Genomic DNA, 17,278 nt, shown 5'->3' on the forward strand with positions numbered 1-17,278 from the left:
GCACTCACTCTCAGCCCCTAGTGTGGAGCATGCTGAGGGTTTTCTTTTTCTGAATGGGGACCTGTTGTCATGCCACAGTTCTGTGCAGCCCCTTCCTGTTGTCTGCCTTTCCCCAACCCCATCTCTGGCAATCTTTATATCAGTGCCCTATCTCTGACCTACTCTTGGGAACCTGAATGCAAGATAGCCTAAAGAGGTTCCACAGAAAAAGGACTTGTGGATCATTTCCTAGGTTGGTCTAATCTCTCTACAGTATTATTTAAAGAAATATCCTCTCCTCTGGGCCTAACTACAGTCAGACTCAGGACCTATGGGAAAACTATGTGTACAACTCTATTTCGGGAGTGGGAGCCATCAAAACTAACTTAGAGGCCCCAGGGCCTCTCTGAATCTGGTGATTCCTCAGCCCAACCAGGAAGGTGTTCTGATGAGGAGGTGATCTGCTTGGGCCCTTGCCTGGTATCACCCAGCCATTGGCCAGTGAGGGTCACTTAGTTTGGCTTCACACCAGCTGGGTACTTTGTAACCCACTATCCTTTGAGAGTGGGAGGCCCTGAATCTAGGGGTCCCCAACTCCTGGTCTGTCTTGGGTCATATGTGCTATCCGCTTGGCCAGAGCCTCAGTTGGAGAAGCACTCACCATGTCCACCTCTGAAATGCTGTCCAAGCTCTCCACCCTGCACATCCACACACCTACAGGAACTGCGGGTCTGACAGGACACAATAACTTTTATTATCAACAACCCAGAATTTCTTCTCCTAGCAGGGCAATAAGCATTTCCCATGGACACTAGACATCTAGTCAGGTTTTAATATTTACTCATCTAAAATACAGTCAAATGACATAGAGGCTTGATCCCTGGAATATTCCAGCAAAGTTTAACACAAAATTTTGTTGTTTTGCATTGCTTAGACCCTTGGTCCAGGCCTCCTGTGCTTAGACCCTCAAGCCTATCTCTCCAGTCCCACTATAAATAATATTTTCTTACTTCAAATCATGGAATTAATGGGATTAATCTATAATATTTGTCTTTAGTTATGTTTATCTAAGAGCTAGGTTAGATATAAGGAGCTTCAAATCAGCATAAGGTCACCCATTTTCTCAAACATATTTATCTTCTGGTTTTGCAGTATCGCTAACCCAAGCCAAGTGGTTCATTGGTAAACAGGCACATGAAACCAGCCACATTGAGGCAAGTTAACAGAACCTGCTTATTCCTTTGGTGATATGCTGAATCAAGAAAAATACTTGGGGATGGCTTCCTAAAAGTAATTAGTAAACATTTTTGGTTTTTTGGGTTAGTCTAGGGATCATGAAGTTCTAGGAATTGAACCACAGGCCATCTGCATAAACTGTATTCTCTCAGCACCTTGAGCAAACTCTCTAGCCCCCCTACATAAATTATTTATTTTCTGTAGTGAGAAATCAACATTAAGAAGCAAATGAAAATGCCTAAAAAGGGGCCGGAGAGATAGCATGGAGGTAAGGAGTTTGCCTTTCATGCAGAAGGGTGGTAGTTCAAATCCCAGCATCCCATATGGTCCCATGTGCCTGCCAGGGTCGATTTCTGAGCCTAGAGCCTAGGAGTAACCCCTGAGCGCTTGCCGGGTGTGACCCCAAAACCAAAAGAAAAAAAAAAAGGCATGTTTTAATTTTAAAAAATTACTTTTAAAAAATGAAAAATTCTGGGGTGGGAAAAAAAAAAATGAAAATCGGGACTGGTGTGGTGATTCAAGTGGTAGGGCGTTTGCCTTGCATGCACTAACCTAGGATGGACCGAAGTTTGATCCCCCCTCGTCCCAAATGGCTGGTCCCCCAAGCCAGGAGTGATTTCTGAGCGCATAGCCAGGAGTAACCCCTGAGCATCATCAGGTGTGGCCCCAATAATAAACAAAAAAATGAACATCCCTGGGACCCAGAGTGATAGTGCCTTAAACTCCTGAGTTTGTGATCTCTAGCATCTCATATTGTGTCCGGTAGCCTCAGAGCTGAGCACCCACCATGTGTGGTCCAAAGGCAAAGCAAAGAAAAGAATGAAAACCCTCTTTGACACCAAGAATGATGAAGTCAAGGCAGCTTCAAGCTAAAATACAAAGGATTTTGGCATCCCCTCTGCACTAAATCATTATTTCTCAAGCTATTTTCATTTTAATAAACCCATCAGACCATTCTCTACTCTATGTATTCAAAGCTGTGTCTGCTAGCAACCAGATGAATAAACTTAGCTCAATCTTGAGATTTCAGAACATTTTCAGGAGGCAACTGCTCTTCCTTACCTTTTCACATCTGTGACTGACCTCACTAATCTGAGTTATGCTTGTTTGAGAGTAGTGGTGGTCCAAGGACAGCTCTGAAGGCCCCCTGGGCTGCCATCAGCCATTGAGCAACTCACTATCAGCAGAGGAATAGGAGGGTGGACCCTTGTCTTTAAAGCACAACCAAAGCAGACAGGTCAAAGGGGACTAAAGCTGTCCTAGGTGGATCCAAAGAAGGGAAACAAACAACTAGAGGGTGTCCTTACCTCCGAAGCCAGGCCGCCATGCTAAAATCATGGTCAATTCTATCCCTTAGGAGCTGTTCCGATTTGGTCAGCGGGGACTGGTGAGTCAGGGTTCCTCTTGAGAACTGGGCTGCAGAGGTGGAAGACACACAGCACTGATGCTGCCCCCCCCCCCCTATAACTAACATACATGTATACCCACGCTCTCAGGTTTCAATTTGCACAGAAGACAGAATATGGTACTCCAACCATAAGAGCGACATGTTCCCTCTTCATTTTCCAGCCTGCTTGTTCTGCTAAAGCCAGCAGGGCCAAGATAAAAGTTGAATTTTTGTCTAATGCTTTATCTGCATCAATAGATATGATCATGTGGTTTTTGTCCTTCCCTTTTACTGATATGGTGTATAATGTTGATATGATTTGTATATGTTGAACCATCGTTGCATCCCTGAGATTAAACTACTTGGTCATGATGTAATGTGTTGTTGGATTCAGTTTGCTAAAATTTTGTCAAGAATTTTGCATCCATGTCCATTAGTGTGATTGGTTTGTATTTTTCTTTCTTAAGTGTATCTTTTACAGTTTTGGGAATAAGCATGATTATTATAAACTTCATAAAATGTAGTAGGGAGGATTCAATGTTTTTAATGTTTTTGAAGAGTCTAAGGATCACTGGTAGTAACTCTTCTCTGAGTGTTTGATAGAATTCATCTGTAAATCCAGCTGGTCTTGGACTTCTATTCTTGGGAAGTTTCTTAACTACTGTTTCAATTTCATTTCTTGAAATTCAGCTATTTAGGCCTTCTCTACTTCCTCCTTATTAAGTATCAGGAGATGATATTTTCTCAGAAATCTGCCCATTTCTTCTGGGTTCTCTAGCTTAATTGAGTATGTAATTGAGTTCATCATAAGTCATCATGATGTCTTGGATTTCTTGGGTTCTGTTGTAATCTCTCCCTTTTAATTTCTGGTCCTAGTATATTGGATTGTTTTCCCCCCCCCCTTTTTTTTCTTGTTGGAGTCTTGCTAGTGGTTTGTCTATTTTGTTTATACACTCAAAAAATCAGTTTCTAATTTCAATAATTCTTTGTGTTGTTTTCCTTGTTTCTATTTTGTTGATTTCTGCACTTTTTTTGTAATTTGTAATTTTATGTAAGTTAGACTTGTGCCCTAAAATGTGATCTATCCTAGAGAAGGTTCCATGTGTATTTGAAAATAATGTGTATTCAGGTTTTTGAGGATTGAAAGATCATTACTTCTAGTTCTTCTAGTTTCTCATTTAGGGCTCTTATGTCTTTTGCTACTGTTCTGTCTAGTGATGATGAGGGCCATGTTGAAATTTTCCACTACTATTACATTTCCCCCCCCCTCATATGTTCCTCTAGGTTTTGTTTTGTTTTGTTTTGTTTTTGGGACACACCCAGCAGCGCTCAGGGGTTACTCCTGGCTCTACATTCAGAAATGCTCCTGGCAGGCTCAGGGGGGACCATATAGGACACCGGGATTCAAACCACAGTCCTTCTGTATGCAAGGCCAAATGCCTTTGCCTCCATGCTATCTCTCCAGACCCCATGTTCCTCTAGGTTTATGAACAAAAGCCTTACATATTTTCTGGCTGTACATTTGGTGCATAAATGTTGAACAGAGTTAGTACTTCTTGGTCTAATGTTCCCTTGATAAATAAGTAGTGTCCATCTTTGTCTCTGAGTACTTTCATGAGATTTCTTGAGGTTGAATGAAATTTTGTGTGATATAAGTATGGCTTCCTCAGCATTTTTTGTTATCTCGTGGCTTGTATAATTGTTTTCCATCCTTTTACTCTGAGCCTGTGTTCATCCTAAACTTATAAGTGTGTTTCCTGCATTCAGAAGATATCTGGGTTTTTTTTCCTGATACAATCCTTTACCCTGTGAGAGTTTGGTGCATTGACATTTAAGGAAATTATTGACAGAGTGCTGTTGTGCTGTTATATTGTATAGGGTGGTTTTGTTGTTACAATTGGGTATTTGGTTTGTGTAATTGATCTCTGAGTAGTTCATTTAGAGTCAGTTTAGTCAGCATGAATATTGTGAGTTCTTTTTGTCCAAGAATTTTTGTTTGTTTGTTTTTTGTTTTTGGATCACATCCCGAAGTGCTCAGGGGTTACTTCTGGCTCTATGCACAGAAATCGCTCCTGGCAGGCTCAGGGGACCATATGGGACGCTGGGATTCAAACCACCATCCTTCTGTGCCTAAGGCAAACGCCTTACTGCTGTGCTATCTCTCCAGCCCCCAAGAATGTTTTTAACTCTCCCTCCCATGTAAATGAGTTTTTCTGGGTAGAGGACTCAAGGTTGAAAGTTTCTTTCATTCAGTAGTTTAAATATGGTATTTCACTTTTTTCTTGCCTGATTGTTTCAAATGGAAGATCTGGTTTGATTCTTATGTTCTTTCCTTTATACTTGAGGTTTTCTTCTTTCTTACTGCTTTATAAGAGTTCCTCTCTCTCTCTCTCTCTCTCTCTCTCTCTCTCTCTCTCTCTCTCTCTCTCTCTCTTTCTCTTTTTGCCATTTGGGTTACTATATGTCTTGGTATTATTTTGTACCTGGTGACACTCAGGAGTTATTCCTGGCTATGCACTCAGAAATTATTCCTGGCTAGGTGGACTTTATGTGATGCCGGGAATTGAACCAGGTCTGTCCTGGATTGGCCATGTGCAAGGCAAACACCCTACCACTGTGCTATCGCTCCAGCCCCAGAGGTATTTCTTTTGGCTTTGTACATTAAGTACCTTACATTTTCTTCCAGTATTTGTCTCTCTTTTCTTTATGTTGTTGTTGTTGTTTTTCTTTTTTGGGGTCACACCTGTCAGTGCTCAGGGGTTACTCTTGACTCTCTGCTCAGAAATCACTCCTGGCAGGCTCGGGGGACTATATGGGATGCTGGGATTTGAACCACTGACCTTCTGCATGCAAGGCAAATATACCTTACCTCCATGCTATCTCTCTGGCCCCTCCCTTCTTTTTTGACTTCTTTTTTTTTTTTTTTTTTTTTTTGGATTTTGGGTCTCACCCAGCAGCACTCAGGGGTTACTCCTGGCTCTATGCTCAGAAATCGTCCCTGGCAGGCACTGGGGACCATATGGGATGCTGGGATTCGAACCGCTGTCCTTCTGCATGAAAGGCAAATGCCTTACCTCCATGCTATCTCTCCGGTCCCACTTTTTTTCACTTCTTTATGAATGCTGGTTTGTCATTTGTTTTCTATTTCAACTATTCAATTCTTCACATATATTTCTACTATTATGACTTGCTAACATGTTTTTTAGTTCTCTCAGTTCCATTTGTATGGATTCTCTCATCTTTGGGATAGAGTCCTTTTTTTGAGTTGATTGAATTGTTTTTCTACATATTATTTAACAGCAGATTAGTGATTTCTTGATTTCTAATGCTAAACACTAAGTTTGATTTTAGATCCTCACCTATAAGGCTTAAGTGTTTTGGTGGACTTGGAGATTTGCCAGGATTTCTCTCCATATCTCCAGCTGCAGTTGTCTTCTTTAGTTTCTCCATTGTTCTCTGCAATTGGTGGGTTGGAATACTGGAAGTTTAGGGTGTTTAAAAGTCATCTATTGGGCCAGAGTGGTGGCTCAGAGCAGTAAGGTGTCTGCCTTGCCCACACTAGCCTAAGAGGAACCACGGTTCGATCCCTTGGCGTCCCATGTGGTCCCCCAAGCCAGGAGCGATTTTTGAGCACATAGCCAGGAGTAATCTGAGTATCACCGGGTGTGGCCCCCCAAAAAACAAAACAAAACAAACAAACAAGTCGTCTATTGAACTATTTGTATGAGGTGGTTAGAGGTATATCTGCTTTAAAGGCTTTTTTTTTTTTTTTTTTTTGGTTTGGGCCACACCCAGCAGTGCTCAGGGGTTACTCCTGGCTGTCTGCTCAGAAATAGCTCCTGGCAGGCACGGGGGACCATATGGGACACCAGGATTTGAACCAACCACCTTTGGTCCTGGATAGGCTGCTTGCAAGGCAAATGCCGCTGTGCTATCTCTCCGGGCCCAAAGAAACAAATTTTAATAGTCAGAGCAAAAAAGCTCGGTTTGATTCCCAGGCATCCCATATGGTTACCCCAATCCATGAGCAATTTCTGAGCGCTTAGCCAGGAGTAACTTCTGAGGGCCACCGGGTGTGGCCCCTCCAAAAAAAAAAAAAATACAGCCCAAACCCAGAAGAACAAACCAATGAGCCAGTTTGCAATATTTCTATCAAACTTAGATAACCTTGCTTGTTTAGAAAAAAAAATAGCCTTCGGGCCCGGAGAGATAGCACAGCAGCGTTTGCCTTGCAAGTAGCTGATCCAGGACCAAAGGTGGTTGGTTCAAATTCCAGTTCTCACTTCAGAGATTTTGATTTGGACGAATCAATGGGACCTACAATATATATTTTTGTTTATGTTTTATTTGGGGCCACACCCACTGGTATTAGCATTTATTTCTAGCCATGCTCAGAGTACAAGGTGCTGGAATCAGACCTGGGCCTTCTGCATAAAAACCTTGTGTTCTGCCTATTAAATTATCCCCCAGTTTAGAATATGTGTTTAAGAAATTTTCCTTAGTGATTTTCATGTGTGACCAAGGTTAAGAATTGTTGGTACTTGCTGGGCCTATGCAAACAGTGGCAATTGCCACTTTCACACCTTTACTACTGTATTTTTTTTAACACTTATTCTTTAAGAAAGAAAGAAAAAGGGGCCAGAGAGATAGCACAGCAGTAAGGCATTTATCTTAAATGCAGAAGGACAGTGGTTCGAACCCCGGCATCCTATATGGTCCCTCGAACCTGCCAGGAGCGATTTCTGAGCGTAGAGCCAGGAATAAACCCTGAGTGCTGTGGGGTGTGACCCCAAAACAAAAACAAACAAACAAAAACAAAAAACAAAAAAATATATATTTTTAAGTTCAGTAAGCTGGGTTTTTGTTTGTTTTTGTTTTTGATTATATATAATAACTATAGTAGAATGCCTGTCTTGAATACAGGCAAGGGATGGGAAGGAGGGAGAGGGGATTGGGGGTGGGAATGTTGCACTGGTGAAGGGGGGGTGTTCTGTTTATGACTGAAACCCAACAACAATCATGTTTGTAATCATGGTGCTTAAATAAAGAATTAAAAAAATAAAAATAAAAAAAGGATTGCTGGTACTGGCCTTATTAATTATTCCAAGCCCCCTACACACACAATTTCCCAAGCTATTTAGAGGTGTTGGAGTTGGATGGAGGAGTTGGTGGAAAAGCTGCATCTCTGGTGCTAGTCCAGAGAAGTTTTTATCACAAATATGTGCTGCACTTTATCTAATGATTTCTTTTTTTTTTTTTTTTTTTGGTTTTTGGTTTTTGGGTCACACCTGGTGGTGCTCAGAGGTTACTCCTGGCTCTGCACTCAGAAATCGCTCCTGGCAGGCTCAGTGGACCATATGGGTTGCTGGGAATCAAACCTGTTGAGGATGTTCAGAGAACTCAAAGAAATCATGGAATGGACAGCCAATAAGACTCAAGAGTCTATAAGAGTAGAAATGAGAACACTTCAAACAAATGATAGAACTAAAAAACCTGGTAGGTTAAATGAAAAACTCACTAGAAGGTCTTACTAGCAGAGTAACAGCTGCTGAGGGCAGAATCAGTGATCTGAAAAATGAGCTGCATAATGCCTCCATAGAACAGTTGGAAAAGAGCCTTGAAATAATTGAACAGAAGAGGGAAAAAATTCTCAAAATAGCAAACAAATGACAGCAGAACTTTGGGATAAATTTAAGGAAACAACGTAAGAATTATTGGTTTCCCAGAGAGTCAGGAATAAAATCACTATGAAGAATCAACAAAGACATCATTGCTGAGCAGTTCCCAGACCTGAGGAGGCACATGCACGTACATTCTGAATATCCAAAAGTAATAGCTAAAAGAGATCTAAAGAAAAGCACCGAAGGCACATCCTAGTCACAATGATGAAAACCATAGATTGAGATGGAATACTAAAAGCAGCAAGATCAAAGAAGGAAATTACAAAGAACATCTTTAATATTTATACTAGATTTATTACAAGCAACCCCCAGGCTTGAAGTCATCGATGGAATAAAGTGAAAAAATAAATAAATGAAATGAAAGCCCCACTAATAATACTCCCCTAGCCAGACTTTCATTCAGGTTTTAAGGAAGGATGGTTACACAGCTTCATGCATAAACAACAGCTCAGAAACTTTACAGACTCAAAACCAGCCTGAAAAGAAGAATGGAAGGATCTACTTTATGGTAAGACAAACTCCACAAACACACCAAACTTCTATAAAAATATAGTACAAAATTCTATGACAATAATCTCGCAATGTTAGTGGACTAAATCCACCCAATTAAGAGCCACAGAGTGGCAAAATGAATCAGAAAATTGAAGCTGGCATTGTGTTTGTTGTCTGTAAGAAACAAAAATTTTTTTTTGGTTTTTGGGCCACACCCAGCGATGCTCAGGGGTTACTCCTGGCTGTCTGCTCAGAAATAGCTCCTGGCAGGCACGGGGGACCATATGGGACACCGGGATTCGAACCAACCACCTTTGGTCCTAGATAGGCTGCTTGCAAGGCAAATGCCGCTGTGCTATCTCTCCGGGCCCAAAGAAACAAATTTTAATAGTCAGAGCAAAAAAGCTCAAAGTTAAAAAATTATAAAATAATCCTTCAAGAAAACAACTCCCTTAAAAAGGCTGGGGTGATGACATAGACATGAGACAGAGAAGGTCATTTCGTGACCATCAAGGGATATGTACACTTGAAGACACCACACTCTTAAATATATATGCACCCAATGACAGGCCAGCAAAATACTTAAAAACAACTGCTAATAGACTTGAAGAAAGACACCAATATCAACAAAGTAGTTGTTGGAGACTTCAACACCACTCTGCCAACTCTTGATAGATCAACCACGCTATAACTCAACCATGATACATTGGCTTTGATGGAAGAAATGGAAAAAAAGTAGATATATTTAAGGCTTTTATTCCCAAAAAGCTGAATACACTTCTCCAATGCACATGGAATATTTCTCCAAGATAGACCATATTCTGGGCCAAAAAACGTATCTTTATAAAATTAAAAGGATGAAAGTTGTATCAACTATCTTCTCCGAGCACGATGCACTGAAAATAGAAATGAATTATAAACTTTAACTGGGCAATTAAACAGCTCACTACTGAACAACAAGTGGGTCAGAGAGAAAATCAAAACATTCCAGGATGCAAATGAGAATGAAGTCATGAACTATCAGAATTTGAGGAACACTGCAAAGGTGGCATTAAGAGGAAACATAATAGCTCTATAAGCATTCTTCAGGAAGGAAGAAATGACCAATATATAAAAAATTTAATGGCTAGGAAATAAATAGGAAAACAACCAACAAAATGAGCCAAAACTGGACAGGAGGAAGGAAATAATACAAGTTAGAGCAGAAATTAATGAACTGGATAACCAAAAACAATCCAAATGCTCGATTAAATCAATAGTTTCTTTTTTTTTTCACTGAAAAAATAAACAAGATTGGGGCCGGAGAGATAGCATGGAGGTAGGGCGTTTGCCTTGCATGCAGAAGGATGGCAGTTTGAATCCTGGCATCCCATATGGTCCCCTGAGCCTGCTAAAAGTGATTTCTGAGCATAGAGCCAGGAGTAAACTCTGAGCACTGCCAGGTGTGACCCAAAAACCAAAAAAAAAAAATTAAAATTAAACAAGATTAATAAACTATTAGCAAGTGTCACAAAGAAAGAGAACCTTAATAACCCAATCATAAATGAAAGACAACAGATATTGCAGAAATTCAAAGGATAATCAGAGAATATTTTGAGAACCTTTATGTCACAAAACTAGAGAACCTGGAAGAAAAGGATAAATTCTTGAACTTCTATAACCACCCAAGTTTGAACTAAGATGTTGTAAAATGCCTGAATAGCCCTATCACTATTGAGAAAATTAAAATGATAATCTAAAGGCTTCCCCAAAACAAAAGCCAAGGTCAAGGTGAATTCACTAGTGAATTCTTTCAAACCTTTAAGGAGGACATACTGCCAATAGTTTTCAGGGTTTTCCAGGAAATTGTAGAAAAAACAACAGTGCCAAACAGTTTCTATAAAGTTAACATTACTCTGATACCAAAAACAGAGCTGCCACAAAAAAAGAGAACTACAGGCCAATATACTTGATGAACACAGATGCAAGACCCTCAACAAAATTCTAGCAAATAGAATCCAACAAGTCACCAAGAAGTTCATACACCATGATGATGAAGGATTCATCTGAGATGCAAGAATGATTTAACATACAAGTCAATCAGTATAATGCATCTTGTCAATAAAAGATATAAATCAAGAGCCGGAGAGATAGCATGGAGGTAAGGCGTTTGCCTTGAATGCAGAAGGTTTGTGGTTCGAATCCCGGCATCCCCCAAGCCTGCCAGGAGCGATTTCTGAATGTATAGCCAGGAGTAACTGAGCGCTGCAGGATGTGACCCAAAACCAAATATATATATATAAATCATGTGATCAAATATATTAATGCAGAGAAATCATTTGACAAGGTCCAGCACACATTTGTGATATAAACTCAATAAGATGGAAATGTAAGGAACCTTTCTCAATAAGCCATTTACTACAATTCACAGCTGAACAATAATATTTTCTAGTGGCTGTTCTGGTCACTTTTAAGTCAATTCTTAGTTACAAATTTGTGTTCAAAAACCCATGGCAAACATAATAATAGGGAAAAATGATTACAATGGGGAAAAACTAAAAATCTTTCCTCCAAGGTCTGACACAGACAAGATTCCCACACTCACCACTTCTACTCAGTATAGTATTGGAACTCTTGCCATAGAAATTATGCAAGAAAAAGGTTATCAAGGGCATCCAGATAGTAAAGGAAGAAGTCAAGCTCTATCTACTTGCAGATAATATGATAATATATTTAGAAAATCATAAAAATACTCTACAAAAAGCTTCTAGAAACAACATATTTGTATAGAAAAGTGGAAGGCTATGAAATCAGTGTGCAAAAATCTGTGTATATTGTATATATAAAAAATGAAAGAGAATAAAAATATATTAAAAGTTGTGAAAGAGGGGCCGGAGAGATAGCACAGCAGTGTTTGCCTTGCAAGCAGCCGATCCAGGACCTGAAGTGGTTGGTTTGAATCCCGGCATCCCATATGGTACCCCGAGCCTGCCAGGAGCTATTTCTGAGCAGATAGCCAGGAGTAACCCCTGAGCACCGCCAGGTGTGGCCCAAAACCCAAAAAATAATAAATAAATAAATAAATAAGATGTAAAAGACTTGTACAAAGTAAACTACAAAACACTGTTTCAAGAACTAAAAGAGGACACAAGGATATGGGAACACATACTCTGCTCATAGATTGTATTAATATCATTAAAATGGCAATACTTACCAATCATTATATAGATTTAATGCAATCCCTATAAAGATACCCTTGACTTTTTTGTTTTTGTTTTGCCTTTTTTGGGCCACACCCAGTGACAATCAGGGGTTACTCCTTGCTATGTGCTCAGAAACCACTCCTGGTTTGGGGAACCATATGGGACACTGGGGGATCCAACTGTGGTCCATCCTAGGTTAGTCATGTGCAAGGCAAATGCCCTACCGCTTGTGCCACCGCCCATGACATCTTTTAAAGAAATATATTAAATATTCCTGAAATTCATATTGAACAATAAGCCTCCATGAATAGCTAATGTAATCCTTAGGAAAAGAAGATGAGAGGCATCACTTTCCCCAACTTTAAACTGCTCTGAAAGAAGTAGTCATTATAACAGCAGAGTACTGGAATAGAGACCCTTAGATAAATAGAATAGTCTTGAATATTTTGAGACTGACCCTCAGGTGTGAGCAATTAATCTTGATAAAGAGGTAAGAAATGCCAAGTGGAGCAAGGAAAACCTCTTCAACAAGTGGTGCTGTGTTGCATAAAAGCCCTTTGGATGGGCTTGGATGGTGGTGGATGGTGATGGATGGTGGAGGGGCCTTTCTCCTCCAGCACAGGCCATGTGTATGCACCTCCCCCAGACACAGGGGCTGCAGCTTTAGGATAGCAGTGGGTAGAAAACTCACAGGCAGGCTTCAGGATACATCATCTTTATTCAGGCCCTGGCCAACATGTGTGGCCTATCATAACCATTTACGCTGGATCCCTCTTCAGCCCTGCATAGTACCTTATCCCTCAGCCATCTCCTCTCCATCCATCTTCCTAACATGGGTCACACCCGGCAGCGCTCAGGGGTTACTCCTGGCTCTATGCTCAGAAATTGCTCCTGGCAGGCTTAGGGGACCATATGGGTTGCTGGAATTCGAACCACTGTCCTTCTGCATGCAAGGCAAATGCCTTATCTCCATGCTATCTCCCCAGCCCTGAAGAAAGCCTTTTTGGAAAACAATATGGATATTCCTTAAAAAAAACTAGAAATTGCGGGCCGGAGAGATAGCACAGCGGTGTTTGCCTTGCAAGCAGTCAATCCAGGACCTAAGGTGATTGGTTCGAATCCCGGCATCCCATATCGTCCCTCGTGCCTGCCAGGAGCTATTTCTGAGCAGATAGCCAGGAGTAACCCCTGAGCACCGCTGGGTGTGGCCCAAAAACCAAAAAAAAAACACAAAAAAAACAAAAACAAACAAACAAAAAAAAAAAAACAAAGAAAAACTAGAAATTGGGCACGGAGAGATAGCATGGAGGTAAGGCGTTTGCCTTGCATGCAGAGGGATGGAGGTTTGAATCCTGGCATCCCATATGGTCTCCTGAGCCTGCCAGGAGTAACCCCTGAGCACTTCTGGGTGTGACCCAAAAACAAAAAGCAAACAAACAAAAAAACAGAAATTGGGGCTAGAGTGATAGAACAGTGGTGGGGTGGTTTGCCTTGCATGCAGATAACTAAGTAGGAAACCAGGTTCAATCCCCAGCATCTCATATTGTCTTCCAAGCCTGCCTGGAGCAAATTCTGAGTGCAGAGCCAGGAGTAACTCCTGAGCACCACTTGATGTGGCCCCAAAACAAACAAACAAAAAACCCTAGAAATTGAGCTTCCATGTCATCCATCTTATCCAAAATACCTCTCTTAGGAGTATATCCTAGGAGCAAAAAAACAAACAAATAAACCAAAAAAATACATATAAGCCCTCTACATTGCTGTTTCATTGAAGCACTATTCACAATAGCCAGGATATGGAAACAACCCAAGTACCTAAGAGCAAATGAGTTAGTAAAGAAACTGATAGTCTGCACAATGGAATGCTATGCAGCTGTTAGGAAAAATGAAATTGTTTATGCATAGGTGAATAAAAGAGAGAGGGATAGACATAGAATAACCATTCTCATTGTGTGATATAAAAAGTTGGGGGGCTGTTGGCAGAATGATTAAAGTTTTGTTCAGCTTTAAAAAAAATCTTGGAGGCATCTCATTACCTTACTTGAAGCTATACAACAGAGCCATAGTGATCAAAACAGCAATACATTAGAACAAAGGCAGAGTTTCAGAACAAAGGGTCAGAATAGAATATCCAGTGACAAATCCCATGTATATGGTCAAGTAATCATTAATAAAGGAGCCAAGAACTTGAAATAGAATAAAGATGATCTCTTAAACAAATGGTATTGGAACAATTGAATAACCACTTATAGGAAATTAAAGATCGATCCTTATTACACCTTACATATAAATCAATTCAAAGTAGATTAAAAACCTTAATATTAGATCCAAATCCATAAAGTTCATTGAGGAAAACATAGGCAGAACATTCCAAGACTTAGATCTCAAAGAAGTCTGTGATGAAAAAATGCCAATGGCAAGGGCTACAGCATCAAATTTGAATAAATGGGACTATATTAAAACTAAAAAGTTTCGGGGTCAGAGCAATAGCACAGCGGCAGGGCATTTTCCTCTCACACAGCTGACCCAGGGCAGACCCTGGTTCAAATTCCAGTATCCCGTATGATCCCCCAACCAGCAAGGGGCGATTTCTGAGCACAAAGCCAGGAATAGTGACCCCTGAGCATCACTGTGGGGTTGACCAAAAAAAACAAACAAAAAAAAAAAAACACAAAAAAAAAACAAAAAAAAAAAAACCCTAAACTAATAGGTTTCTTTATGGCAAAAAAAAAAAAAAAAAAAAAAAAACAAAACAAACCATGGGCTAAAATTAAAAGACTACTAACAGAATGGAAGGAAAATTTTGCATTCAATGCATCAGATGATGGTTTGATATCTAGGATATACAAAGTACTCAAAAAGTTAACTTCTCGGGCCTGGAGAGATAGCACAGCGGCGTTTGCCTTGCAAGCAGCTGATCCAGGACCAAAGGTGGTTGGTTCGAATCCCGGTGTCCCATATGGTCCCCCGTGCCTGCCAGGAGCTATTTCTGAGCAGACAGCCAGGAGTAACCCCTGAGCACCACCGGGTGTGACCCAAAAACCAAAAAAAAAAAAAAAAAAAAAAAGTTAACTTCTCAAACATTAAAAACTCCATCAAAAATGGGGAAAGGAAATGAAGAGACACCTCTCTGAAGACCAACAGATGGTCAACAGACACATGAAAAAAATGCTCATTATCCAAATCAAGACAACAATGAGATATCTTACACCAGTAAGGATGGTACATAACAAAATACTGGAAACAATCTCTGTTGGCAGGGATGCAGTGAGAAAGGAATTATCATCTACTGGTGCTGGGAATGCTGCCTGGTCCAATCTCTGTGGACACTAGTATGGAGGGTTCTCAGAAAACTCAAAATTGAGCTGCTATATGACCCAGTCATCCCTCTCTTGAGTTTTACTATTCCCAGGACAGAAAAACATTCATTCAAAAAGATGTCTACATACTGCTATTCATTGCAGCACTCAGTACAATAGCTAAGACTTGGAATCAACCTAGATATCCAACAACAGATGAGTGAAAAAAAAAAAAAAACAGATGAGTGGATCATGAAGATGTGGTACATGTATACTATGGAATACTACATAGCTGAAAGAAATGATTAAGTCATGCAATTAGTCACAACATGGATGGAACTGAAAATATTATATTAAATGAAGTAAGCCAAAAGAAGGATAAATACAGAATGATATCACTTTTGTGTGGCATTTAGAATAATTCCATAAAGAAATGCAATGATATAAATGAGAGTTGTAATGAACACATTTGGCCCCAGAGTATATAGTGAGGAGTAGGAAAGAAATGGAGTGGAGAAGAAGAAACACAAATATCAAATGATGGGGATTAGGGATCTTGATCGGGGCCAAGCAGTCTCAGTCAGGTCCATTGATAAAGATAAAAAAGAGGGACAGAATTAAATATATAAGCCAAAGTCAGCAACAATGGAATAAAAGACCCAAACGCTAACAATCTAGTCTTAAAATGGGCCTGTTATACTGGCAGGCTTGGGAGACAAAGGGTGGTTGTTTGGAAACATTGATGGAGAGAGGTCAACATTGGTGATGGATTGGCCCTAATTCATATGTCTGAATCCAAGTATGAAAATCACAATGGTTTCAATAAAATGACATTAAAAAAAAGAAAAAGAAAAGGAAAAGGAAGAATACAGGGCCAATGACCTAGACCCGGGGTCTAGGTTTCTTTTTTTTTTTTTTTTTTTGGTTTTTTTTGGGGTCACACCAGGCAGTGCTCAGGGGTTACTCCTGGCTCTATGCTCAGAAATCACTTCTGGCAGGCATGGGGGACCATATGGGATACCGGGATTCGAACCACGGACCTTCTGCATGAAAGGCAAACGCCTTACCTCCATGCTATCTCTCCGGCCCCGGGGTCTAGGTTTCAAACTCAATTTACTTGGGGGCCGCAGGAGGCAAAGTCGGGGTGATCCTTGAGAGCAAAGTCCGTAGTAAGCCTTGAACATTGGGGGGTGTGACCCAAACAACTAAAACAAAACAAAACAAAAAAAGATTCCTCTAGGGCAGGGCCACAAAATATTGTACGGAGGGTCGTTTGTGGCCCGCTGGCTGCGAGTTTGAGACTATTAGAGAGTATGATACTTATTGAAATAAATCAGGTAGAGATGCAAACCATATATACTAATCTTTAAGCTGCCTCCCCACTTTTATAAAATGAAAGTTTTTTATGGGGGTCACACCTGGCTTCGCTCAGGGGTTACTCCTGGCTCTGTGCTCAGAAATCACCCCTTGCAGGTTTAGGGAACCATATGAGATGCCGGGATTCGAACCGCCATTTGTCCTATGTTGGTTGCATGCAAGGCAAACACCTTAACACTGTGCTATTGCTCCAGCCCCAATGAAAGTTTATTTAATTCAAATCCAGGACAAGCCCCCCCCCTTTCAAAAAAAAAAAAAAAAGAAAAGAAAAAAAAGAAAGTTTATTTAAGTAAAATTTCAAAAGATCGGGCCGAGAGATAGCATAGCCGCGTTTGCCTTGCAAGCAGCCGATCCAGGACCCAAGGTGGTTGGTTTGAATCCCGGCGTCCCATATGGTCCCCAGTGCCTGCCAGGAGCTATTTCTGAGCACAGAGCCAGGAGTAACCCCTGAGCACGCCCGGGTGTGGCCAAAAACCAAAACAAAAAACAAAAACAAAAAAAGTTTTTTTTCAAAAGATCTATTTTATTCTCTGGAACTTCTTTTCATCACTGCTATTTATTAATTGGTCACCAAATTTTGGCTTGGAAGAGACAGAAGTTTTGGATTCTGAAGAGACAGATGAGATTTGTTACTGTTGCCTTTAA

General features: G+C 40.5%; 2 protein-coding genes across 2 annotated transcripts in view; one reads left to right on the top strand and one right to left on the bottom strand.

The window, feature by feature from the left end:
- Positions 1 to 17,278, top strand: part of PM20D2 (peptidase M20 domain containing 2) — a 189,671-nt gene that overhangs the window by 39,452 nt on the left and 132,941 nt on the right. The gene's annotated exons all lie outside the window — the stretch shown is intronic.
- The window catches only part of LOC126006733 (gamma-aminobutyric acid receptor subunit rho-1-like), a 30,837-nt gene that overhangs the window by 11,438 nt on the left and 2,121 nt on the right, over positions 1 to 17,278 (bottom strand). The window contains 3 exon segments of the mRNA XM_049772258.1: positions 641 to 710; positions 2,523 to 2,606; positions 2,608 to 2,631. Coding sequence (XP_049628215.1) covers positions 641 to 710; positions 2,523 to 2,606; positions 2,608 to 2,631 — 178 coding nt within the window.

This window comes from Suncus etruscus, chromosome 4, assembly GCF_024139225.1.
Source record: "Suncus etruscus isolate mSunEtr1 chromosome 4, mSunEtr1.pri.cur, whole genome shotgun sequence".
Taxonomy (NCBI): Eukaryota; Metazoa; Chordata; class Mammalia; order Eulipotyphla; family Soricidae; genus Suncus; species Suncus etruscus.